The sequence below is a fragment of the Phocoena sinus genome, chromosome 13 (genome assembly GCF_008692025.1).
Source record: "Phocoena sinus isolate mPhoSin1 chromosome 13, mPhoSin1.pri, whole genome shotgun sequence".
Taxonomy (NCBI): Eukaryota; Metazoa; Chordata; class Mammalia; order Artiodactyla; family Phocoenidae; genus Phocoena; species Phocoena sinus.
The window spans coordinates 35,748,351-35,775,149 of NC_045775.1; the positions used below are offsets into that span (position 1 = coordinate 35,748,351).

Here is a 26,799-nt window from a genome sequence, read left to right on the forward strand (position 1 = left end):
TTAACTTTGTTACTTTTTCTATGAATGGTATTGAGACTATGTCTACCCTTGTCCTTTTGATCCAATAACTTAATCAAATTAATTCTGTGGGGAAAAAAGTCAAATGAATATTTTGACTGAATTGCTTTACTAGGTAATGTGTCATTTTGGTCCAAATGAATAATCCAGACCACTGTATGGAAGCGGCTTCTTGCTTTTTCCACAAAAGTTAAATGTCTAGTATTCAAATTGTTCTTCAGTATTACAGTTGGCATGTTGGTTGTGGCTACTACTTTTGTAACAATGTGGATAATCCAATTAGCTTTAGGCATTCATCTAAAAAAAGGTATGCTTTATAAAGGTAAGAATGAAAAACACTATGAAAAATTTTAGCAGGAAAATATTTAAAGTTCCTTCCCTACAATTACTAATATTTACTTTAGTTTCCTTTAGGTCAGATCAGACTCTGGGAGGCTAAAGTTGAAGAGGTTGACAGATCCTGTGATTCAGATGAAGATTATGAAGCCAGTGGGCGAAGTCTTTTATCCACACATTACACTATTGTGATCCACCCCAAAGACCAAGGTCCGACTTACCTCCTGATTGGATCCAAGCATGAAAAGGTATGTAAGGCCTAATTGGTTGATTTAGAATGATTTAGACTAATATGATTAAGTATTGGTAATAATTTCAAATGACCGTTAAGTACAATCAAAGATTTACGTATAGATTTGTTGGACATAGTATTTTTAAAATAATTTTATTTCTGATATATTTCAAACACAAAAAATATAACAGACACCCTTTTTTACTTAATAGATGTTAGATTTCATGGTATTTTTTTATCGGCGTGAAATTAATAACCATCTAAGGGTTCAACAATAGGAAATTGATTAAATAATGTCCATATGATAAAATATCCTGCAGCCTTACATCTTTTTTATATTAAAAATAGATAATTATAATTTCTGAATTTTACTAACATAGTATAAGCACGTCCTTAATGTAATCTCAACTATGTGAAAATATAATGTACATATATATTTTAATAGAAAGAAAAAAGTCCAGTATATTTGGGGAGCAGAAAAATGGATTCTTTTCTTTCTTTCTTCCTTATATACATAATCAATGTATACAACTTGATGCTTTGGAAATAATTATGTGCTCATGAAACCATCACTGCAGTCTATGGCATAAACCTATCCATCACATCCAAAAGTTTCCTCTCAACCTCTTTTTTAATTATTATTTTTTTGTGTGTGTGATAAGAACTACATAACATAAGATCTTCCCTCTTAGTAAATTTTAAAGTATGTAATACAACATTGTTAACTATAGGCACCATGCTGTATGATAGATCTCTAGGACTTATTCATCTTTTTTTTTTCTTTTTTTTTTCCCAGGACTTATTCATCTTGTATAACCACAACTTTGTACCCTTTGACTAATACCACCCTGTTTCCCCTTCCCCCTAGCCTCTGGCAACCACCATTCCCTCTCTGCTTCTATGAGTTTGACTATTTTAGATCCATCATGTAAGTGGTATTATATGATATTTGTCTTTCTGTGTCTGGTTTGTTAGCAGGCAACAAACCTGATTGCTAAGAAACCAGACACAGAAATGTCCTCCAGATTCATCTATGTTGTCACAAATGGCAGGATTTCCTCCTTTTTAAGGCTGAATAATATTGTATGTATATACCATATTTTCTTTACCCATTCATCCATCAATGGACATTTAGGTTGCTTCCATGTCTTTGCTATTGTAAATAGTGGTGTGATGAACATGGGGGTGTATATATCTTTTTGAGTTACTATTTTATATAAATTTATATTACAAAACTTCCTTCAGATAAATACCCAGAAGTAGAATTGCTGGATCATATAGTAGTTCTATTTTTAAATTTTTGAGGAAACTCCATACTGTTTTCCACAGTGCTGCACCAATTTACATCCCCACCAACAGTGTACAGGCTCCCTTTTCTCTACATCCTCACCAGTACTTGTTATTTCTTGTCTTTTGGGGGTTTTGTTCTGTTTTTGATAGTTGCCATTCTAAGAGGTGTAAGGTGATAACTCATTGTGGTTTTCAGTTGCATTTCCCTGATGATTAGTGATGTTGAGCTCCTTTTTGTGTACCTGTTGGCCATCTGTATGTCTTCTTGGGAAAAATGTTTTTCAGATCCTCTGCCCATTTTTTAATTGGATTGTTTGTCTTTTTGCTATTGAGTTGTATGAGTTTTATATGTATTTTAAATATTAACCCCTTATCAGAAATATGATTTGAAATATTTTCTCCCACTCAGTAGGTTATCTTTTCATTTTGTTGATGGTTTCCTTTGCTGTGCAGAAGCTTTTTAGTTTGATGTAATTCCACATGTCTATTTTTGCTTCTGTTGCCTGTGCTTTTGGTGTCATACCCAAGAAATCATTGCCAAGGCCAGTGTCCAGAAGCTTTTTCTCAATGTTTTCTTCTAGGAGTTTTATAGTTTAAGGTCTGATGTTTCAGTCTTTATTCCATTTTGAATTGACTTTGTGTACTGTGTGATATCAGGGTCCAATTTCATTTTTTTAAATATAAACTTATTTTATTTACTTATTTTTGGCTGTGTTGGGTCTTCGTTGCTGCACATGGGCTTTCTCTAGTTGTGGCAAGCAGGGGCTACTCTTCGTTGCGGTGCATGGCCTTCTCATTGCAGTGGCTTCTCTTGTTGGGGAGCACAGGCTCTAGGGTGCATGGGCTTCAGTAATTGCAGCACGCGGGCTCAGTAGTTGTGGCTCACAGACTCTAGAGTGCAGGCTCAGTAGTTGTGGCATGCAAGCTTAGTTGCTCTGCAACATGTGGGATCTTCCGGGACCAGGTCTCAAACCTGTGTCCCCTGCATTGGCAGGCGGATTCTAAACCACTGCACCACCAGAGAAGCCCTCCAACTTCATTGTTTTGCCTATGGATATCCAGTTCTCCCAACACCATTAATTGAAGAGACAATCCTTTGCCCACTGTATTCTTGGCAACCTTGTCAAAAATCAGTTGACCATATATGCATGGTTTTACTTCTGGACTCTCTATTCTGTCCCATTGGCCTAATGAAGCAATCATTAGGCCCATTGATGGACCTAATGTCTGTTTTTATGCCAGTACCATACTATTTTGATTACTGTAGCTTTGTAATATATTTTGAATTAGGAAGTATGATCCCTCCACCTTTGTTCTTCTTGCTCAAAATTGCTTTGGTTATTTGGGGTCTGTTTTTGTTCCATGTGAATTTTAGGATTGTTTTTTCTATTCCTGTTTAAAAAAATTGGGAATTTGATAGGGATTACTTTGAATCTCTATGGGTTGCTTTGGGTAGTATGGACATTTTAATAATATTAATTCTTCCAATCTATGACTGGATGTCTTTCCACTTATTTGTGTCTGCTTTAGTTTCTTTCATTAGTGCTTTATTGTTTTTGGTGTACAAATCTTTCACTTCCTCAGTTAAGTTTATTCCTAAGCACTTTATTCTTTTTTTTTTTTGCTATTGTTTTGGGATTGTTTTCTTAATTTCCTTTTCGGATAATTCATTGTTAGTGTATACAAACACAACCGATTTTTAAAAATTAATTAGTTCATTTATTTTACTTTTTTTTTTGGCTGTGTTGGGTCTTCATTGCTGTGTGCGGGCTTTCTCTAGTTGTGGTGAGTGGGGGCTACTCTTCCTTGCAGTATGCAGGCTTCTCCTTGAGGTGGCTTCTGTTGTTGCAGAGCACAGGCTCTAGGTGCATGGGCTTTAGTAGTTGTGGCATGTGGGCTCAGTAGTTGTGGCTCACAGACTCTCGAGCACAGGCTCAGTAGTTGTGGCACACAGGCTTAGTTGCTCCGTGGCATATGGGATCTTCCCGGACCAGGGCTCAAACCCATGTCCCCTGCATTGGCAGGCAGATTCTTAACCACTGCACCACCAGGGAAGTCCCCATTTTTGTATGTTGATTTTGTATCCTGCAACTTTATTAAATGTATTAGTTCTAACAGTGTTTTCATGGAACCTTTAGGGTTTTCAACAAATAAGATAATGTCATCTGCGAACAGAGATAATTTTACTTCTACCTTTCCGATTTGGATGCCTTTTATTTCTTTTTCTTGCTCTGTTGCTCTGGCTAGGACTTCCAGTGGTATGGTGAATAGAAGTGGCAAGAGTGGGCATCCTTGCCTTGTTCCAGATCTTACAGGACAAGCTTTCACTTTTTCACCATTGAGTATGATATTAGCTGTGGGCTTTTCTTATAAGGCCTTTATTGTGTTGAGGTATGTTCCTTCTGGGTATTATTTCCTTCTTTAAAATTTCTGGATTTCCTAGGTATTTTATATGTTCTATTTGTATGTACTAGGAGTCAGATTTTAAATTTGATAGAATTTGTTGTATTTCATAAAAGAATATTAATTGGTTGTATTTATTCTAGTCTCTTAATGTCACGTTACTTTCTTAATTTTCTTATGCTTTTCTAAATGTGAACAATGGGGAAAAGGTACTATGAGCACAATTCAAATAAGCTGGCTTCAGAACTCTTTAAGTGGCTTTTAGTTATTATTTAAAAATTAAGAGTGTTTTTTTTTTCCATTGTCAAAGTTTTCTACTGTTTATGCAAGTTGTTTTTTTCCTTAAGTCATCAGAAACTGTGTCTTGGTTAACATTTCTATTAATATGTTTTGATTTTTAAGGACACTTGGCTTTATCACCTGACTGTTGCAGCTGGAAGTAACAATGTAAATGTTGGATCTGAATTTGAACAACTCGTTTGCAAATTGCTAAATATAGAAGGGGAACCTTGTAAGTTTATAACGTACAAGGCTTTATGGTTTATGAAATGGGCCCTGACTCCCTTAGCTTAATAGAGTTTTCACTTTGCGAGTTCCTGTTTCCCTGAGATGTACCCATCTTCTCATAGGCTTTGCTTGTCACAGGCCAGGATTCTTATTGTGGTTCTTCGGCTCCAAGGACACCGTCATTCCTTGACATGTCCATATCCTGTCACACCTCTCTGCCTTTGCTCACATTACTCCCTCTGCCTGGAACACCCTTCTTCCTTCACATTCCCCACCAACTTGATGAAATCCTACCTACCTTAGGAGCTCCCCCAGCCAACCCATCCCAACTCAGCCTCTGGCTCATAAAAGGCGCCTAATAAATGTTAAAATTATATCCCAATGCACTTTACCATTTAAAACTTTTATAGCATTTGTTACTTTGCACTGAAGTTTTTTTTATGGCTAAGGTTTCCCCATTGAGAGCCTAGATTCTAAGCTCTGCTTTACTTAATAATAGAGATCACATTTTATTTGCAGTATCTAGTATAGGAATTTAATAAATGTTGATTTTTAGGAATGACTTCAAGTTCCTCTTTATCTTTCTGTCTCCTTCTGCTCTGGCTTCCCTCTCTGTATCTTCCCCCAGCTCTCTCTCATGTACAGTCATCTCCCCACCTAGGTCACAAATCTTTAGCACATTTAAGCAACATGACAACGTCCTGGTAGACTTGTTTTGGCCTAGAATATTTGTACCAAACTCTTCTAGCTTTAATTTATCCAAAACAGAAATAGGAGAATCCCAATGGCCTGGAAACTGAAATAAAATAATGTTATCAGAGGTTTTTCATGACTTTTATGACTTAAATTGTGAGCCAAGCCAGAATGATGTAATTTCTAAAGGACTGATTTAATGTGAGGCCAAAATAAGTGATTCTTTCTGTTTCCTGTTCATATTTCATTCTGTGTTCAGCCTCTCAGATATGGAGACACCCTACTTTGTGTCACAGCAAAGAAGGACTCATTTCTCCTTTGACAACACTACCTTCGGAAGCTCTACAGACAGAAGCAATTAAATTATTTAAGGTAAGATTTTATATGAAGTTATATATTGTTAAAAAATTTAATAGGAAAAAATAAAACTTCAGATTATAGAGTTTCACTCTTTTCAAGAAAATTCCAAATGTGATGATGATTAAGAAAATCTACTGAAATAAAATTAGGTGAATTTAATATGCTTTCTGAGTGAGGATTTGAGACTTAACTGCATTAAACTATCTATGATTTGGGCCATGTGAAACAATATCAGAAGAATCATTTCCTCTTCAACCTCTCAAATGGAGAGATTTCTGACATCACTTGTACCTCAGTGTTGGGAGAGGGATCAATATCCTTCTTCTTCTCCAGTGCTACTCTCACATTCTTATTACTCAACCTCTATTAGAAATCCGTGGTGACTTGAAGCTTACCATTCAACTATATCACTCTTAATCCTCCACCCCCATCATCTCTGTCATCAGTCACCTTCTGGTAACTCCTCAAATTTCATTAAGGATTTTGGCTCCCAACTCACATCTTTCTCTCTGCCTCAAATCTTGCCATTACCCTGAATTACTTTACTATCACTTCACTCACCAATGCCACGGCCTTAAGATTCCTGACCTTCTCAATGTCAGTAAGCTTCCTCTCTACCCTGCTTCACCTTCCAATTCTGCATGTCCACACCCTGACCTCAACATTCCTCATAAGTACACCACTTCTAAAAGCTTAAATTCTAATGTGTCTTTCATTAACTATAATCCCTTAGCCCATGAGCTCTCTAATTTTCTTACTTCCATTTCTCATCCTCGCTAAGACTTTTTTTTGAGCCATTTATTTTCTTTGAGATCAAGAGAGAGCACGATAACTGCCTCTTGGCTTTTCTTCCTTCTTTATCTAGTCTGGATGACTTTGATTAATACTCATAGTTCCTTGGGACCTGTAGTTCCATGCAGTCTTCAGCTGAACCCCAACCGAGATCAATGCTGCTGTCTTGCCTGCTTCCCTATTAATCACATACATACTGCTAGAGAGCATCAAACAGCCGTATGGACTGGAGCCAATGTAAATCTGTGGTCTTCATTCCTTAGGGTCAACTGTCTCTCCTTTTGCTTGTCTTTGGTCACATCCCCTCAAATTCCCTACTTAGTAATGCTCCTCACAACAAAGTTACCTTCTAGTTCATTGGGAAAATTAGAGGGCATCAGAATTGATCACCTCGAATCTCTCTTCTCAACAGACATTCTTTCATCTATTTTTTCCTCCATTACTCCAGTCTCAGAATATAATGTACCTTCTATGGATTCATGTCTTGACTCTGCACTGGGACCTTGGTACTTCATTTTCCCATAGTCTCTTAAAGTCTCAATTTTTGTCTCTCTTTTGGCTTTTTCTTGCCTACATTTCACCCATCTCAAAAAATTATATATTTACTAGATAATACTAAGGAATTGTTGTTAATTTGGGAAGGGGATAATGATGACATGATGGTTATGGGAAAAAAATCTTTATCAGTTGGAGAGCCCTACTGAACTATTGGTAAAATAACATGATATACATTAGAATACTACAGAAAAAAAGTGGATGCAGGGGTTGAACGAAACAAGTGTGGCAAAATGCTTGTTGACAATTGTTGACACCAGGTGATGGGTACATTATACTGTTCTCTCTACTTTTGTTCATGTTTTTAAATTACCATAATTTTAACGTTTTTAAAAATCCACCTGTAGAATACACAAATACCCAAAGCAAGAAAGACTTTATACAAATATATTTGAAAATCTGGATAAAGTGACCAACTTTATAACAAAATATAAATGGTGAAATCCAGTTACACAGGTGAATGAAAATTTAAACAGGGAAATTTACTAAACTTTATAAGTGTGGTTAACTTCAATGCTGTTTAAACTGTCCCAAAGCATAGGAAAGAAGGAAATTTTGCAAAATTTTTCTCTTTTACTTTTTTGGGGGTAAATCTCAAACATATATAAGAGTAGAGAGAATATTATGAAGTATAAGATACTCATCATCCAGCTCCACAGTTGTCAACATATGACCCATTTTGTTTTATTCTCCCCAACCCCACTGCTCCCCAAGATTGGATTATTTTGAAGCAATTCTCAGTCATCATGTCACCAGATTCTTTTTGTGAAGTGAGTATTACTTTGTTACCAAACACCAGAAAATATTGTAGAAAACAGAGCATTTCATACAAAAACTAATAAAGTATTAGTAAACAGAATCCAACATCATACTAAAAGAATACTAATCATGACTAAGAGGGATTTGTTCCAGGAAATCAAGGATGGCTAAATATTAGGATGTCTATTAATATTATTTATTATTGACAGTCATCTCTATAAATGGTGAACAGGCATTCATAAAATACTGATAGATATTTCCTTAACATGATAAAATATTCCTGCTTAGTAAAAACAAATGTCATGCTTTATGGGGAAATGCTTTAAACATTTTCATTAAAGTGAAGAACAAGACAATGATACTCACTCCCATTAATATTTTAAAAACTTCTTATTAAAGCATAATCTGTATAGAGTGTATCCCCATTATTATTAATATTATTATTATTTAGCATTCTATTAGTGGTACTAACCAGTTGCAATTAGGCAGTGAAAACAAATTAGAAGGGAACAAATTGGAAATGCAAATATTTACAGATTATATAATTGTATACCTGGGGAAAAAAACTTAAAAAACTACTACAAACAAAAAAGATAATTCAATCAGGTAGTGAGGTACAAAATTAATAAGCAGAAATCAAAACTTTTTACACGTACAAACAACAACCAGTTAGAAGATAAAAGGAAGAACTTCTGCTTTTTGGCTGTGATGGAGCAACAGGAACTGGATTTACCCTACCAATGGTTTTCAGACTGTTGAATAACAGGCTGTGCAGGACAGTGATCCTCAGGAAAACAAATGAAGTAAGCTTTACAATCGTTGCAGCTTAATATCTTGGAGAGAGTTTCATGACCACAGTGCATGGAGGGACACCCAGATAGTGCTTGGCAGTCTTCCTGAGTTACCAAGACAGCGTTTAGAATTTGAGGAGGCCAAGATGGTTAGAATTCACAAAACTGAGAGGAGTGAGCAAAAGAGAGTGGGAAAGTGCTCCACAGATTCATAGAGGGTTCCTTTTGAGTTTTTAGCTGAGAACTGATAATCGTGTGTGTGAGGAAACTACCTGAAGCTAGGGAAAGAACTACCAGAAAAGAATAGACAAAAAAAAAAAAAAAAATTCCTGGAGCTTACACACAGCTGAAAATAGTTTGTATTCCTATCATCCAGAATGGAAAGACCTCCTAATGCACTAAGCATCAAGTAGAGTACTCAAGATAGAAGTCACATTGATTTTTAATAACCTAACCTCAGAAATGGCATATCATCATTTCTGCCATATTCTACTGGTCACACAGACTAACTCTAGTACAATATGGAAGGGGATTGCCTCAGATATTGTCTGAATATCAAGAGATGGAGATCATTGGGGACCATCTTGGAGACTAGCAGCCATACTTCATATATTCAAGAAGGTAGAGGACAGCATAAGCATTTTAAGAAGAGTAATGGAAGATATTTAAAAGATCCAAATTGAACTTTCAGAGATGAAAAATGTAGTGGCTAAAATGAAAAAAATACCCTGGATGAGATTAACAACAGGTAAGATAATGCAGTAGGCAAGACTAGTGAACTTAAAGACATAGCAAGAAAAATTATCCAAAATGAAACACAGAGTTTAAAAAAAACTGAAAAAAATTGAATACAGTACAGTGAGCAATGGTATATTTTCAATCAGCCTAACATATATGGAATTGGAGTTCCACAAAAGGAAGGAGGGCAACAGAAAAATATTCAAGGAAATAATGGCTTAAATTTTCTTTTCCCAAATTTAATGAAAACTATAAAACTCTCAAATTTGAGAAGCTCAGTGAATCTCAAACGGAAGATGTGACAAAAACTGCTCTAATATACATCATAATCAATTGCTTTAGACAAGTTATAAAGAGGTTGGTGGTTTGGGAGAAATAACCTAACACATAGAGAACATAGATAAGAATGACAGCAGACTTCTTATTGAAAACTATACAAGTCATAAGATAGTGGAGTAACATCTTTAAAGTACTGCAAGGAAAAAAAATCTATCAACCTAGAATTCTATATCCAGTGAAAATATTTTTCAAAAACAAAGGTGACATAAAGGCTTTTTCAGATATATAAAACCTGAAAGAATTACTCCCCAGGAGACCAATACTACAAGAAATGTTCAGTGATGTCCTTTAGGCAGTCAGAAAATGATGCCAGATGGAAATCTGGATTTATGCAGAGGAATGAAGAGCACTAGAAATGGCAAATATGTGGGTAAATATATAAGAATTTTTCCTTATTATTTCAATCTCTCTAAAAGATAATTGACTGTTTAAAGGAAAGATAATAACATTGTATTGTGGGGTTTAAAATTATATGTAGAAATAAAATATATGACAATAATAGCACAAAGACTGAGAGAGGGGAAATGTAAGTATACTGTTATAAGGTTCTTATACTACAAGAAGTAGTATAATATTCCTTAAAGGTAGACTGTGATAAGATTAGAATATATGCTAAAACCCTAAAGCAACCACTTAACAAAAGTCAAAGAGGTTTAGCTGATAAGCCAATAAAGGACATAAAACAGAATCATAAAATATACTCTAGTAATTTTTTAAAAGGCCGAAAAAGAGGAAAACCAAAAAGAACATATGAGACAAATATAAAACAAATAGCAAGATAGAAGATTTATTCCTGATCATACTAATAATTACATTAAATTTAAATGGTCTAAACACTCCAATTACAAGGTTGAGATTGTCAGATTGTATAAAAAAGCAAGATCCAACTATATGCTGTCACAAGCAGTACCTCTTTTGTTTTCTGACATTTGTTGTAAGAAAAAAAGACTGACATTTAAAAATAGCCTGCTCAAAAGAAACTGATTTCACTCTCAGAACTTCATTTTACTCCCAAATATCAATGTCATTAATAAGCCCAATATATTTAATTCATTGAAACAAATATATATTACACTATAACTACAAATTTATTTAATACATTATTACAATAATTTGGGGTTCAATTAGCATGCAAGTATTTTTAAGAATTCATAGATAGAACACTTTATGAGTATTGAAGTTGCTTCGCCTGCCTTTAGGCAATCCATCCTAAACTTTCTCAGGCAAGTGTACCTACCCCTCTAGTCAGGAACAAAACAAATTTTCACAGTTTTATTACAATGAACTGTTAAAATGAATGATAAGTATTAATATCCTACTTTGGAAAATGTCTAGGAAAGATTATGCTATAACCTTTTACTAGTAACCTACTCCAAAATTTAATCTCTTTGGGGGAAAAAAGTATTTATCTGCATTCATTTTAAGTTATTTATTCTACTATTTCCCCAAATATTTTCCTCAGTAAACTAGTTTTTAAAGATGCCAATTGGTATTACTAGAAAAAAATAAAGATGGGAAGGGATTGTAGTCAAATAAGTTTAGAAATTCTGTGCTGTGTAGAGAATACAAAGATAAATAAGAAAGAGTCCCTGTCTTTATGAAGTTTATAGTCTGGTAGACCAGGGACTATTACTGTTCCATATGCCCTTAAAATGAATGCATATTCTGCTCTGAGGTGGAGTATTCTACAAATGAGTTCAAGTTGGTTGATAGTGTTATTCAGATTTTCTATTAAATCCATACTGATTTTTCTGCCTACTTGTTCTCTCAAATATTGACAGGGGATATTGAAATCTCTAACTTTAATTGTAAACTTTGTCTGTTTCTCCTTACAGTCCTATAGGTTGTTGCACCATGTATTTTGAAGCTATGTTATTAAAACATTCAGGATTGTTGTGTCCTCTAGATGAACTGACCCCTTTATCATTATAAAATGACCCTCTTTATCTCTGGCAGAATTCCTTGCCCTGAAATCTACTCTGTCTGATATTAACGTAGCCACTCTGGATTTCTTTTGATTGGTGTTATCACAATATATCCTTTTCCATCCTTTTAAACAAAAGCTATTGCTAAGAAGAGAATCAATATTTCATGCAGAATAAATCTGATCATTTCTCACCCTGAGTATATCTATTTTTTTCATTTAATTCAGACCTGCCAACTTTTTATAAATGCAGCAGTTGACTCTCCTGCAATTGATTACCACATATCTCTAGCCCAGAGTGCTTTGCAAATCTGTTTGACACATCCTGAGCTACAGAATGAAATTTGCTGTCAGCTCATTAAACAGACAAGACGGAGACAGCCACAGAATCAACCAGGACCACTGCAGGTATCTGTTGATACATATACATGCAATTTTAAATGATGTTGTTTTCCTGATTGTAAGAAAAATACATATTCAATACAGACATTTGGAAAATTACAAAAAGTATGAAATGGAAAAACAGCTATTAATATTTTTATGTATATCTTTTCAGTTTCTGTATTTATATATAAATGTATATGTGTATGTCTTTATGCACTCACAGTTTTTCACATTACTAGAGCTACAGTGTACATACTACTTTTTGAAAACTATACAACATAATCATTTCCCCTATAGCCTTCAATAGTCTACAAAACATTAATACTAGTTGCATTAATATCAATTACTATACATTTAGGTTTTTCCAATTATTTTTCCTATAATAAATACCACTACATTAGACATCTTTGAACCTAAATTTTGTGTGCAAGTCCAGTGAATTTCATTGAGTCCACTTCTAGAATTTTCCTATATCTTCAACAATGTTCAGTGTAATTCTTCTTTTAATTCCTTTCCAGGTAAAAAGTAGTATTTCACTATTGATTTTGGATGCATTTCCGTAATTATTAGTGCAGTTGAATTTATTTTCAGGGGGTTTTTGGTCACTTGTGTTTACTCTTCAGTGAATACCTCTTTTTTTTTTTTTTTTTTGCGGTACGCGGGCCTCTCACTGTTGTGGTCTCTCCCGTTGCGGAGCACAGGCTCCGGACGCGCAGGTTCAGCGGCCATGGCTCACGGGCCAGGCTGCTCCGCGGCATGTGGGATCTTCCTGGACCGGGGCACGAACCCAAGTCCCCTGCATCGGCAGGCGGACTCTCAACCACTGTGCCACCAGGGAAGCCCGAATACCTCTTTTAATCTTTGCTTACTGACTCCCTGTCAACTACAGGATAAAATAGAAATTTCTTACCCTAGCCTGTAAGACTCTCAGGGGTGGATCCAGGTTTTGTGGGACTTGAAGCTTATGCAGCGAATACTCTCCAAGAAAAAGAGTACAAAATACATTACTTTTACACATTTTAAAAGAACGTATGGCCATGTCATATGACTAGGACAGCTCATCGGGCCTGTCCCAGGGACTTGGAGGGGACCTGTGCATAGAGGGGTTCTGAAGCTTAATCTTTATGTGAATCAAGGGCCCTTCATAGTCTGGCTCCAGTGGCCTCCTCTTTCTCCACTTCATTTTATACTTCCTGCCTCCAGTGTACAGTGAATGAATAAACTCTCCCCATTCTTCAAACACACCCTGCCTTTGCATTATCCTTCACCTTGCACCTGGCATTATTCCTGTTACCTGGATCCCTCTGCTTTCTTCCTACCTGTGACTTCACCGTCCAGCCCAAGCAACATCTCTCCCATATATTCCTTCCTGACTTCCACACAGTAAGTCATTCCCTCCATTGGTTATACTTAAAAAATATTATTACAATGTATTAGCGATATTATATTATAAATTACTGTTTCAATATATAATGTCTTCTCCTGGACTGTAGGTTCTTCAAGGGCAGGGCCTTTCCCCCTTCTCCTTTTTTATATGACATTTAAAAAATTATTGAAGTTATACTTGCTTAATTAAAAAAATTAAGATAGAAAATAGAATATAGTCCAGAGCAAGAGAAGAATAAAAATCACATACAATTCTATTACCTAGACATACCTCTGTTAATATTTTTGTACTTGCCCCTTATTTAGGTATGTATCTATATATGGGTAGATAGGTTTTGCTTTTTGTATAAATAATTTTTTTACTATTTTTCAATCTGCCCTTTCTCAGTGCCATTACTTATATTTCAATGAATGAGTTAATACATAAATGAACAAAAAGCAACAATTTCCCTGATCTTTGGGTGTGATATCAAAAAGGACTACCATATCATGTCTTCTGGTACCTCAGTTGTAGACAACGATATATACAACTAGATGGATTATGGTTCTGACCCAATAGGAAGCTTTTATGTTTTTATGTATTATAAACGCTCTAAGCAGATAATGTATATATGGAAAAAGCAAAAACATTGTGGGGTCAAGCAAGACTGTCATCATCCCCTTGCTCTCACAGCCTCTGTCAGTCATACTTGCCCTGACTTGGATCTCTGACGACCACATGGTGTCTGACCTGTGATGCTCTCTTTGCCCAGGGCTGGCAGCTCTTAGCGCTCTGTGTTGGGCTCTTCCTTCCCCATCATCCTTTCCTGTGGCTCCTCAGGCTCCACCTAAAGAGGAATGCAGATTCCAGGTATGCAGAATTCTAGCCAGCTAAACCATTTATGTGGCCTCTGAGTGTCTACAATAAATCAAAGGTATTTAGTAACCTGCTAGGTACATTTGTGGAAGAATGTGTGAAACAAATGTTGGTACAGGAAGCCTTTGGTTATCATTTATGCGGAGCTGGGAAAATATTTCCTTTGTTATGTTAAATCTCTTATGGAAGATTACAGTAAAAGCTTGAAAAACTGACAAAGAATATTTTAAGTGAAAAGTCTATTTCAAGTATGAATGTCTTATCATTAGTGGGTGTTCATTCAATAAAAGCAACTATTTTGTTTCCTTATTTTTCCTATTACTATTTTCTTCACATTGAATTCTTTTATGTAGAAGACTTCTCTGATGGTCTTCCCACCTTTTATAATTGTATGTATTTGAATTACTTCAGAATTTTTACTCCTTTGAAAAAGACTCATAAAATTCAGCTGTCAGAGTGGCTTTCTTACAGTGAGACCCAGGGCACCCAGCCAAGGGTTATCAGGATCATTTTGTCCAAGAGGTTCATATTAGGTTGTTTAAATAGACTCTGGGATTCAAACAAACAAACAAATGATGAATCAAAAAACAACTTGAAAGCAGTAGGAAAATATACTGCAGCTCATAATATATTTTGGAGACTCTGTCATCAAGGTCATGTGATTTCAATAGCAGTCACTGAGGACCCCCTACCCCCGCCAGACAAAGGTGACATTTTAAAGTCTAGCTAGAAGGCACTGGAATAAAAATATATTTAGAGATGTTATCAACCTGCTTTTATAAACAGAATAAAAATTATATATAACAAATGAGGGCAAATAAGACCTCTATCCAGCTTTTACTGGATTTATTTACTCCACTGGTTTTGTTTAACGTTTAACATTTTTAAAGAAGTGCATGTTTTGCAAAAAAGGAAAATATAGTTTTATTTTTGTTTGAAGATATTTTCTTACCTTGCTTAGCAGGAATGGCATTAACCTCTATGTTCTTCAAAAGAGAACTCTCCTTATCATGCACTTCTTAAGTTATCCTGCACTAGTCTTTATACAGTTATTTTCTTCATATTTGTTAATATAATCATTGTATATTGACCATAAAATGTCTGGTAATTTTAAATTTATTTTGTGACTATACTAATACAATAACAATGAAGATTGTTTTGTGGGGAAGTCTGGTTTAGTCAGTGGCAAAAGTAAAGACACTAGAATTTGAGAAAAGTGACAGCAGTTAATATCACTCAAAAAGAAAAGTTACTGTTAACGTTAGCATAATACATTGTAATATTGTACACCAAGGAAAGCTTTCTTAATGGTTTCATATATATAAAAGGTTGTCCTAATTAAATTTGTTCTTAGGCTTTATCTTAAGTTTTGTATTATAGGACAGAATTTGGAAAATATGCCATTTACTGCCAACGATGTGTAGAAAGAACGCAACAGAATGGAGATCGAGAAGCAAGACCCTCAAGAATGGAAATTCTTTCCACCCTTCTTCGAAACCCGTATCATCATTCTTTGCCCTTCAGTATCCCCGTACACTTCATGAATGGGATCTATCAGGTAGATTAGACTTTCTACCCAATGAAAACATGCTTAGTCTAGAATTCTAAGTGCACTCTGTGGAACTAGGAAGTGAGACTGTCTCCCTATTTCTGTCAGCTCCTGGCAGTGATAAATATGCAGATGTATTAGACCTTCTGTCAGGACAGCTGAGTGGTGAAACAGTTTTGCTAAAAAGGATTCACACTAAAAACATCCATAATTGAACCAAATAAGGGAGGAGTTTCACTGCCATTATAATTCTGATGGAGAAAAACAAAAAGGTTGAGGCCTTTCCCCACCTGGGTACCGGCTAGGTGAGGAAATAATTACTAACGTGTGGGATGTGTACAGGTTTAGTCTCTTTAAAGTCTCCAGATCTCAGGAATTATCTGAGAAAACTGTCCAAGCCCTCCCAACTCAGATCTAAATGCTTGCTTATTAACTCAAGCAAACATGTTCCAAAGCTAGCAATTAGTCTTTGTAGCTCTAAGCCTTTTATCACGAAATTCAGATACTTAACTGCATATTAAAGAAACAAAAATTAAATGTGTTTATTTTTTTTCCTTTGCTTAAAGATTACATATTGTACTGTAGTTCTTGGTTTGCTTCTAATGGGCAGGCATAATATCTCTGCAAGATGTTTGCAGCTGTCAAATGATCTTTCTATTTTGAATTCATGTCTGTTGGCTGAAGCCAAGATTTCTGAATTCTTACAATCAAGCTAATGACTAAGATGACATTAAATTTCTCCAGCGGAGCTTTGGAAAAAAAGTTAAAACACCTAGATAAATATGTTATCATTAATCAGGCATCAAGAATGCCCTGTTTCCCCCTTGAAATCTAAGTTTGAAATGTTTGTACCTTTTTATTAAGAGAACGACTTTGTTATTTCTGTTTAGGTAGTTGGATTTGATGCATCCACCACAGTGGAAGAATTTTTGAATACTTTGAACCAGGATACAGGGATGAGGAGGCCAGCACAGTCTGGATTTGCATTGTTCACAGATGATCCTTCTGGCAGGGATTTAGAGCATTGTCTTCAAGGAAACATCAAGGTAAAACCAACTCCTTTTAAGGAGGCAGACCCAGAAAACAGCAAAGAAGCTACTCTGCTATTTGCAAAAAGTTTAGCTCAAGAATTTCCCAAAAATTTAAGCAATCTAATTTTCATAATAAAAATAATATTGCAGGACTTTGTTGAAGCTGTAGAATTCTTAATACGATCTGCACACACACATACTCCATGTTAAAGAGAGGAAGAGGATTAATAATAGTAATAATACCCTAAATATTAGGGTAAAAAGAGTGGAGGTGTGGAAGGTCTAATAAAATGGCTTTCCCTTTTATTCATTCACTCAGCAATATTCATGGAACTGTTTATTGTGTCCCAGGAGCTGGTCCAGACCCTGTGGGTAATATAAAGAAGGTTGAGAAATTGTCCCTGCACACAGTGAACTTCTAATTTGCTTAGGCAAGAGTAGCCTTATACACTGATAACCTTCAATCTGAAAGTGATAAATATATAAAGAGTAAGGTGAACATTCTACAAAGGGAGAGATTAAGTTCAGATGGAAATTAGGGAAGAGCTCAACTGGTCTTTGAGGGATTGGTAGAATATGGACCTGTGGAAATAAAGAAGAGATTCCAGACATAAGGAAAATCATGAGCAAAGACAGAGAATTGGAAGATTCTTTAAAAATGTTTTCTAGGTCATAGTAAAATAACTGTAATAAAGTTTCCATCTAGCAATGGCAACAATTAAAAATATAGAACCATAAGGAACCTTAGAGAAATAACCCACTTATTTTGCAAATGAGGAAACTGAAGCCCAGAGTGAAAAATGATTTATGGCAAATCAAACGGCTAGAACCAGGTCTGGACCCTCTTACTTGATGTGGTCCTTGATTGCTCTTGGGAATAAGTACCTTGTTATGGAGTAAAGGTATTTCTATGATTTGGAGATTAAAGAATTGGGGCAAAGCCAGGGACACACCTATGAGTTTAGAACATATGAAATATCAGTACTTTCATCTGACTCCCGGAAGCCCAGCTCCACTTGCAGAACGATCTGTTGGGTGTCCATGGGGTTCCGCAGACTATGTTAAAGCTCATACTTAGTTCCTTAGGAGTACTGGTCAGAAGATAGGATTTCCACCTCACTCCACCCCACCCCTGCCTTATTTCTTCAGCTGCATTTTGAGACATCTAGATAAATGAATGTCTTTTTCTTCTCAGCTCCAAGTATATCCTGTTTAGATCAACAATTCCAAATGTAAATTTTTGAGACAGACATTCCTTGAGCACTGTTAATAATTAGTCAATAAGATAAGCTAGTATTTTTGGTTGGCTTGAACTGAGTAAATATTAGGGGCTTTGGTGAATAACTGCTTACCCCATAATTCTGAAAACTGTTATTTATAATTCTCAAATGACCAGTTTAAAAAAAACAAGCAAACATTTATTTGGTTCCTGGAGAATTTTTGTTCTTTCCCAATCAAAAATCTTAACGTTATATTTCAGATTTCTTTGGTATAATTTCAGTTATTCCAATCTTTATAAACTCAGAAGGTGGGAAGTTGCTTCTTCAGTGACTAAATCATGAAAAAATTCCTGGAATCTTCTTGTTTCCAGTCTCATGCAGTCCTTCATTAAGATTCCTTTTTGAGTAAAAAATTCATGGCCATAGTCCAAAGTTAATGTGTGTCCAAAAGGATAAGAGGACCAAAGAGTGGTTTATAGTTAAATTCTAAACTCAGAGCTGCAGAAGCTTAAAACAGAAAGCACCAGTCCATTTGGTTTGATCACATTAATTGAAAAATTTCAGTCTATAGACATGCTTGTCTTCAAAAAATACCCAATGTGAAAAATATTATGAATCTCCATTTTCCACTTCCCTTCTAGATTTGTGACATTATCTCTAAATGGGAACAGGCTTCCAAAGAACAGCAGCCCGGGAAATGGGAAGGTACGAGAACTGTTCGTCTCACTTATAAAAACAGGTGTGTAATGCCATTGCCAAGTGCCAAAGTGGGAGTATGCGTCTATGTTCAAATCATGCACCTACAATTTAGTTTCCTATTGAATAGCCTTAAAAATTATATTCATTTATATGTTTTCTTATAAATGGTAACTGTTTCTGTAGGAAGAAGAAGAAACTGTCACATAAATTTTTTTCTCTAATTCTAGTTTGTTAATGTCTTGAATAATTATATTTTGTAAAAATATGCACTTGGACAAAGATTAGAAAAAAACTATAGGAAAATATAGCTGCTCTCTTAGGGTAGTTGATATAATTTTTCACTTTCAAAATTTCCTTTAACACTATTATTACACTTTTTCATAAGACTGAATACTCAAATACCCTACTGCAGATCTGTAGTAAGAAGTATTTGTTTACCCAAGTCTTTCAGAAGTGATATATTCATATCCATTCATTCTTATTCTTTCATATTCTCTCTTCCTCTGTATTTATTGAGCTTCAGCTATAAGCCTGGCACTTAGCTAGATGCTCTGGATAAAATGATGATAAAAACAGACACAATCCCTGATCTTTTGGAATTTACAGGCTAGTGAGGAAGACGGTTGCTAATTTTACAATGACTCTAATGAGTATATAATAACATATGAAGTTCTCTGAAAGAAAAGAGCATGGTTCTGTGAGAGCACATGGCAAGTATCCTGACCTGGCCTGGAGACTTCGGGAGGCTTCTTTAAGGAAATGATGCTTATGCCCACGTCAGAAGGGCGCTGAGAGTGGAAATGGATGGAGAAGGATGTTCAAAGCCTGTATAAGGAGGCTGTGCAGTGTTTCAGGAACTGGGAAAAAGCTGGTAGGGCTGGAGCACTCACTTTCTCAACTGATACAATTTTAAAAGACTTTGGCAAATGATCAGAAATCAGGTTTTCTTTCTTTCTTTTTTTTTTTTTTAAATATCTTCTTTTCTTCCATGTATTAGTAGAAGGTGGTATTTAATAAAGAGTGTTCACTGACCAGGTCATATTAACTGTACAACAACAGCAAAAAAACTAAAAAAAAAGTATTTTCTTGTTTTATTTGACTCATATCCCATAAAGTAAGAAATCTAAAATATCAGACCAAGAGCCTGGTAGAATTATTGGTGAAGTGTTGACTTCTTTCAGAAGGCTACTTTTGGAATATGTTCATAGATCTGAAATTGGGATATGAGAAGTGAGGGTACTATGTAACATAAAGAATGTAACAGCCTTTGATCCAGTTCAGGATCTCTTTTTCTGATACTTTATTCCACAGAAATACCCGCATAAGTGGGCAAGAATATTCCAGTATGCTTTATAACAGTGAAAAATAAGTGTTGTAGGGGGTACTTAAGTTTATCAATAGGGAAACAGTTAAATAAATATTGTGCATTCATATTGTGGATTCCTCTTACACACTCAGACATTGAAGGGTCACCGCTGTTTGAACAGACTCCTTTGATCTGAATAAATGGTGGTTTTGAGCCACGAGAGCTTCTCTGTTCAGGGGTTCATGAGCTGAGGTGATTCGCAGGAGTTCTGGGTAACGAGAAGGTAACTGTCAAGCTTTGGTATCTAAGGTTTTAAAATCTCATATTCGTAGAGATAAGCAGGATTATTTAGATACTAGAAATATAATAGGCTGTACTCCCAGAGGAACCTGTCTCCACTGATGGCAGTCTTCATCTGTGGCCCTTTGGTGACTAGCAAGAACAGCAGCTGGAAGATGTGGACCTTCCAGATGATTGTTTTAGTTTTGTGATCGCTGGAGCAGTGGTTCTCAAAGTGTGGGCCCTGGATCTGCAGCTTCAGTATCACATGGAAACACGTTGAAATGCAAATTATTTGGCCCCATGTCAGGCCTACTAAGTCAGAATGTCTGGGGATAAGGCCCAGGAGTCTGTTTTAACAACCCTCCAGGTGATTCTTACTCATGCTAAGTTTTGAGAAGCACTGATCCAGAGGTCCGTGTTGCTGCCTGTGTCTTTTGTGGAAGGAAGCCAGCTCCTGGACCTGACCTGCCATATATCTTTATGTAAAAGAGGTTCAGGAATTTTCATTTGGTTTTGTTGGCACTAAGTGGAATTACGTCCATGTCTAAGACTATTCCTAACACTGCATAGCTTATGAATGTTGAATACATACTGATTTTGACTGTGATGGCCACAGTTGGAACCAAAATTAAATGGATGAAATGGAGAAAAGTGGTCTGAAAGACGTAAGAATACTGTGCCAAGTCTAGCAAACACCACCAGGGAGGACAAAGACAGTCATGAATAACACAATGCCTTGTTAACAACAACAAAGCTTTATGACAGTATCTTTGACATCAGAGAAAAAGCAACTCGATCATAACGTTTAATTTTTAACAGAAATCTGAAATGGCTGGAGAGCCACATCTATGAGAAAGTACTGTTTCTAAATGTGGTCGTGATTTGCACATGTGCGAAATAGCTTAGACAATGAGCCCTAATTTCCAGGGACACAGTTAGGAGGGGAGCTGGCTGTGACCTACCATGCAGCTGCGGACCTGATTCTTCATCTGTCAGGCAGCGCTGCAATAAGCAAAACTAAAGCACCAGCTCTCTTTATCATGGAATTTTTGCTTATATTTAGTAAGTTATGGAATTTTAATTATTTAGATTTAGGGGTTAAGGATCTAATTAATAGGTTTTGAACTTGTTCTCATAGAAAACCATTTGGTAACTAACGTTTAAATTCTATTCATATTTAAGCCACTTATTTAATTTGGTTTCTTACTGTCTGTTTGAAATTGCAAAATCAAAGCATGTTTTTAACAAAACAAAGCTGGCAAGGGTCTTTCTCTACAGAGAACAACTCTTCCTTCTCCCCTCTTTGAAACGAAAGATTATTTTCAATAATTCTTTGTTATTGTTTTCTGGAACATAGTTTAACATTCCCATCTCTGCCACCTTTAGCTGACTGTAAGAGCACCTATATCCATTGGCTCCTAAGCCAAGAAGCCTCTTAACAGGTCACCTAGTTTATCCCATTTCTTCCAGCTGTGTTCACACCAAAAAAAAAAAAAAAAAAAATTCTAGTATGAAGAGACTCTTGTGATTCTAAAGACCTCTAGAGAAGGCTCATCATCATCATAATAGTAATAATAATAACTACCACCAATATTTATTGAGCACTTACCACATGCCAGGCCCTATGCTGAGCTGTTTATATGCGTCATCTCATTTAATCCTAACAACACCTCTAGGTAGGTGTTATCATTAATCTCCATCTTATAGATGAGGAAACTGAAGCTTTAGAGAGTTAACTCATTTACCCAAGGCTACAGAAGGGATTTTTCAGGGTTTTTTTTGGCAAATAGTTTCCATATGTAACAATTCTCACCACCATTCATTTATCCATTCATGCCGTAAACATCTCTCCAGTGTCTGCCAGTGCCAGGCCTTGTTGAAGCCCTAGAGATTCAAAGGTGAATAGAATTTTCCTACCTTCTAGAAATCTTAAAATTTATAGGGAGAGACAGACATGAATTCTTAGCAATGTGATTAATGCTGTAACAGTGACAGTATAGCAGAGTAGTGAAGAACATGGGCTCTGGAGAGAAACTGCCGGGTTAGAATCCTGGCTCCCCCACTCTGTGACCTTCAACAAGTCACTCACCATCTCTGTGCCTCAGGTCCCCTCTACATGAAGTGGAGATGAAAACAGTACCTACCTTTAGGGTTGTCTGAGGGACTAAATGTTGGCAAATGTAAAGCACTTGGATCAGAGCCTAACACATAGCAGATACCCCAGTGATATTCGCTCTTATTGTGAATATAGCATGTCTGTTTACAAGCTGTTGTGCGAACAGAGAGGAAGGCTTCTCACAGTGGTGACTTCTGAGCACAGGACTTGTGGTAGCCATAGAGGCCGGAGGAGAACAGGGAAGGGGCGTCACAATTGCAGATTTCGTAGTGTTATTAGCAGACCATGGTGGACAGAGGAAGGAAGGAAGGTAAATGGAGAGTGAAGGCAGGCTGCTTCCTCAGTAAGTTTACATGATGATGAGAAAGGCAACAGTAGGAAATAAATGCTCTGAGGACTGAAATATGGAGCCGGTTGGAGGCGAGCAAAAGGATTACCCAGCAGTGCCGAGAGCTCTGCTGAACTTGGAGCAGTGTGTTTGCTGATACTGGTCCACATAGTGATGTGATTTCCATCCCACAGTGTTCAGCTTCCTGGATGTCAAGTGAGGAGGTGGGCATTTGGGAATGCCCCGGCCTTCCAGTGTGTGCCCTCCCTGCTGTGACAGAAGCCCCTTTCTCTGCTTCAGGCCCCTTTAGGATTGGAGAGCAGCTGGAAGCTGGTCATATTGGGAGAGACTCAGATCATGTAACCCTGGCGCCTTTCCTATTCAAGATCCGTGGATTTGATTTTCTGACTTCCTGATCATTTTTGTGACTCTTTAGTTCCTCTTCACATTCTCTCCAAATCCCTATAAAGCTGTTGGAGCCCAAACTGTTCCATTAGGGGCTTGAGCCTATGATTCCTACAGGTTGTGTTCCTATATGTGTGTCTGGAATTGTTTTTCTCTTTTGTGCCTATGGTGCTTCATTTTCCCTTCCCAGGTGCAGTCTTATTGGCATGCCAGAAATGATAGAAAATGCACTTTAGCTCTTCTTGCCTGTAGCCATTTGAACTACAGGTTCTTTTTTCCCTCCTAGCTGTATTACTAATTCAAACTTTTACTAAGAACCTTCCAGTGGTTAACACTTAGCTAAAAAAACCCTAGTGCATTATAGTGATGAATAAGACATAGTTCTTAACTTCAAGTGGAGAAAATAAGCTAAAGTACAAAAACGTTCACGTGCCAGAAAGGGAGGGCTTTCATCTTAAACTTTATTCTCTTTATTTTATATCCCTTTGCTAACACCATTTTGAATTTAGAATCTATTTCTATTGCCCAGCCATATTCTCCTACCAGTTAACAATTTGCCATCATGCAGTCACAGATAATTATTTTATCAAGAAACCATTCTGGGGCTTCTCTGGTGGCGCAGTGGTTGAGAGTCCGCCTGCCGATGCAGGGGACATGGGCTCGTGCCCCGGTCCGGGAAGATCCCACGTGCCGCAGAGTGGCTGGGCCCGTGGGCCATGGCCGCTGAGCCTGCGCGTCCAGAGCCTGTGCTCTGCAGCGGGAGAGGCCACAGCAGTGAGAGGCCCGCGTACCGCAAAAAAAAAAAAAAAAAAAAAAAGAAACCACTCTGAATGATGGCCCAGGCCAGTGATTCTTAAGCTGGCGTGAACGGAAAGAATAATCAGAACGTTGGGGAGGAAGAGCTTTTCAAAGTACACCCCCCGTGCTTCCCCTAAGATTCTGACCTGCTGCCCTCTCATTCCTTGCTATTTGAGGTAATTACCATGAAAGACTCTGTAACTGATGATAGGGTGTCCTCTCCCTATCATCAAGTGGATAGGGGAAAAAAGGCTGGAAATCCAGTTATAGCTAATTGAGCACACACTTAACAAATGCCAGATCTAAATCTCTGTTTTCCTGCCACTGTGTTGTCATGACAATATTAAGGTATGTCACGGGGCTGCTTACCCACCCCACTGTCACGGCATTTACAGTGTTTACAGTGCTCTGTGCCTGCCCTGCAGCCTGGAATCAGAGCCCCAGAAGCCTCACATACCAAGAAACAGCACAGTGATTAAACACAGAGGGTCACTGAATTGAGGAAGACCTAGACGAACAAAAGTCATGTCATGTTTCAACAAATAATAATGATAACATGTAAACTATTTTTGAGATCCTAAGGCTGTTTATCAGAATGTGGCATAAAAAAGTCAAAACATTTAAATGTGCAAATATTATCTTTTAGATTCCCAGAGAAAACTGCCCCACTTGACCATTCGATGTTGATTTTGAATTGAAACCTTCATTTTCTATTCCCTGGTGTGTCCAAGGTGTTTAGGAAAGATCATGGGTGTTTTGAAAACTGGGTTTATACAGCCCACTGGTGTCTGAGGTCCTTCCTCAGTAACATCTAAGGTATTAAGGTATTTCAGGGCATAAAGGTAGCATAGAAGCATCCATCAGCCTCAACTTCAAAGCAGTTTTTCCTCAGTTTGCTGATAAATGTTATAAAGAACAGAAATAGAGGTCATTAACCGATAGTAATGGTCTAAGTTTGTATCATTGAGAGAACTATTGTTAGAGCAACCCCATATCAGTCCTCTGGATTTCTCTTTACTTTTTTCCTTTGTAAGTAGATCATTTAATGAAAAATTTCCTCTTTTTTTTTACAGACTGTATTTCTCAATGCAAGCTCGTGGAGAGACTGATAGAGAAAAGCTGCTGTTAATGTATCAGACAAATGATCAAATAGTAAATGGACTTTTTCCTCTGAACAGGGACCTGGCGTTAGAAATGGCAGCTCTTTTAGCTCAGGTAACTTCCATGTTATATAGAGCGATGTTTTGTAATGATAAAATACTAATTTCTCCACTGAATTAAATGTAGTAAAACAATATACCTTTCGTAATTCTTTAAATTCAATTTGCTGTGATTAACACCTTAAAAATTACAGGCATTATAATTGCAGCCTGACTCCCATTGCTGACAATTGCGGTGATGTAGAATGAGACAATATTCCATAAAGGGAACCTAGTTTCTTAATCTCTGGAAAATATCCCACTAGGCTTTGCATTTAATAAAGGAGTTTGAGTGTCGAGCTGTGGGGTTGCGGTTGCCATGCTAAAATCGTTCAGTAGTCAAATAGGATGAGTCTTCTAAAAAGCTAAAGCACTTTCTTTTATTTACCTATTGTATCAATTAAGTTCAGGTGGCTGTAAACCACACACGCATGCAAATTAATAATGACAGTTAAAATGGAAGTGTTATTTGTCTCTCATATGGAGAGTGTTGGGGCCCAGGGCAGTGTGCCCCCAAATATGCCTCAGTGGCATATTGATTATTTTTAATTAAAGTTACTTGAGAAACAGCTGGTGAAAAAAAAATGATATATATTTAAAAAACACTCTGACCTCCCTCTTTTCCCTTAAAAGCAGGAAATAAATCTTCCCATGTGAATGTATCCTCCCTCTACCAGGAGGATTAAAAAGCATCCTTGTCAACAGAGTTAGGGAATTCAAGGCTAAGAAAGCTGTATAAACAAACTTTGTTGCTTCTTCACTAATCTGCTATCCCAAGCACAAACCCCTTTGTTTTGTTAAATCTTCATAAATAATTGTTTCTTTGTCTAAAAATGATGTATAAACAGCCTGCTTTGGTCATTTCAGGGGTCCCATTTCTATGAGACCTCTGTGCGTTCAATTGGTTTTTTTCTCTCCTGTTAATCTGTCTTGTGTCAGTTTCATTATTAGACCAGCTAAGAGAACTCTAGAGGGATGTGGGGTGGGGGGAGTCTGCCCCTCCCCAGCGAGAGATAGGCATGCTGGCGCCTCTACAGGCATTAGGGGCATAGGCTTTATCCTGCCCTCCATTCTGCTGTCATCTTCACGGTCCTGGAGGTCTGCCAGAGCTCCAGCCATTACATCAATGTTCCAGGCATCATAATGGAGGAAGGACTGAAGAAGGGCATGCCCTCCTGCTTTTGAGAAACTTCCCAGCAGTTACACAGAACACTTCTATTTATGTTTCTCTGTCAAAACTTAAGTCACACAACCTTGCCAGCCTACAAGAGAGACTGGAGAATGTGGTCTTAGCTGGGCAGCAGTGAGCCCAGCTAAATTCAAGGTTTTTATTATTCAGAAAGAAGGAGAGAATGGTCATAAGAGACAACCCACGGTTTCTACCCCATCTGGGTCTTTGCACAGGTTAATTAAGGGAAAATGATGTGTCGTTGGCTTAGATTCCCCAGGGTTTTCAGTCTTCTCACTCTACATACCATCCCAGGACATCTTACTCATTCTCTT

The 26,799-nt window shown here is 36.9% G+C and overlaps 1 protein-coding gene across 6 annotated transcripts in view; it reads left to right on the top strand.

The window, feature by feature from the left end:
• PLEKHH2 (pleckstrin homology, MyTH4 and FERM domain containing H2) overlaps positions 1–26,799 on the top strand; it is a 111,857-nt gene that overhangs the window by 73,731 nt on the left and 11,327 nt on the right. For 4 of the 6 annotated variants that reach the window (XM_032652893.1, XM_032652894.1, XM_032652892.1 and 1 more), the window contains 9 exons: positions 423–602; positions 4,682–4,790; positions 5,739–5,851; positions 11,966–12,145; positions 14,260–14,357; positions 15,744–15,921; positions 16,803–16,958; positions 18,805–18,902; positions 25,171–25,312. In XM_032652893.1, the coding sequence (XP_032508784.1) occupies positions 423–602; positions 4,682–4,790; positions 5,739–5,851; positions 11,966–12,145; positions 14,260–14,357; positions 15,744–15,921; positions 16,803–16,958; positions 18,805–18,902; positions 25,171–25,312 (1,254 nt within the window). Of the gene's footprint in view, positions 1–422; positions 603–4,681; positions 4,791–5,738; positions 5,852–11,965; positions 12,146–14,259; positions 14,358–15,743; positions 15,922–16,802; positions 16,959–18,804; positions 18,903–19,468; positions 19,544–25,170; positions 25,313–26,799 lie in introns of those variants that run through there. The other 2 variants (XR_004352845.1, XM_032652896.1) reach the window with 2 other exon arrangements.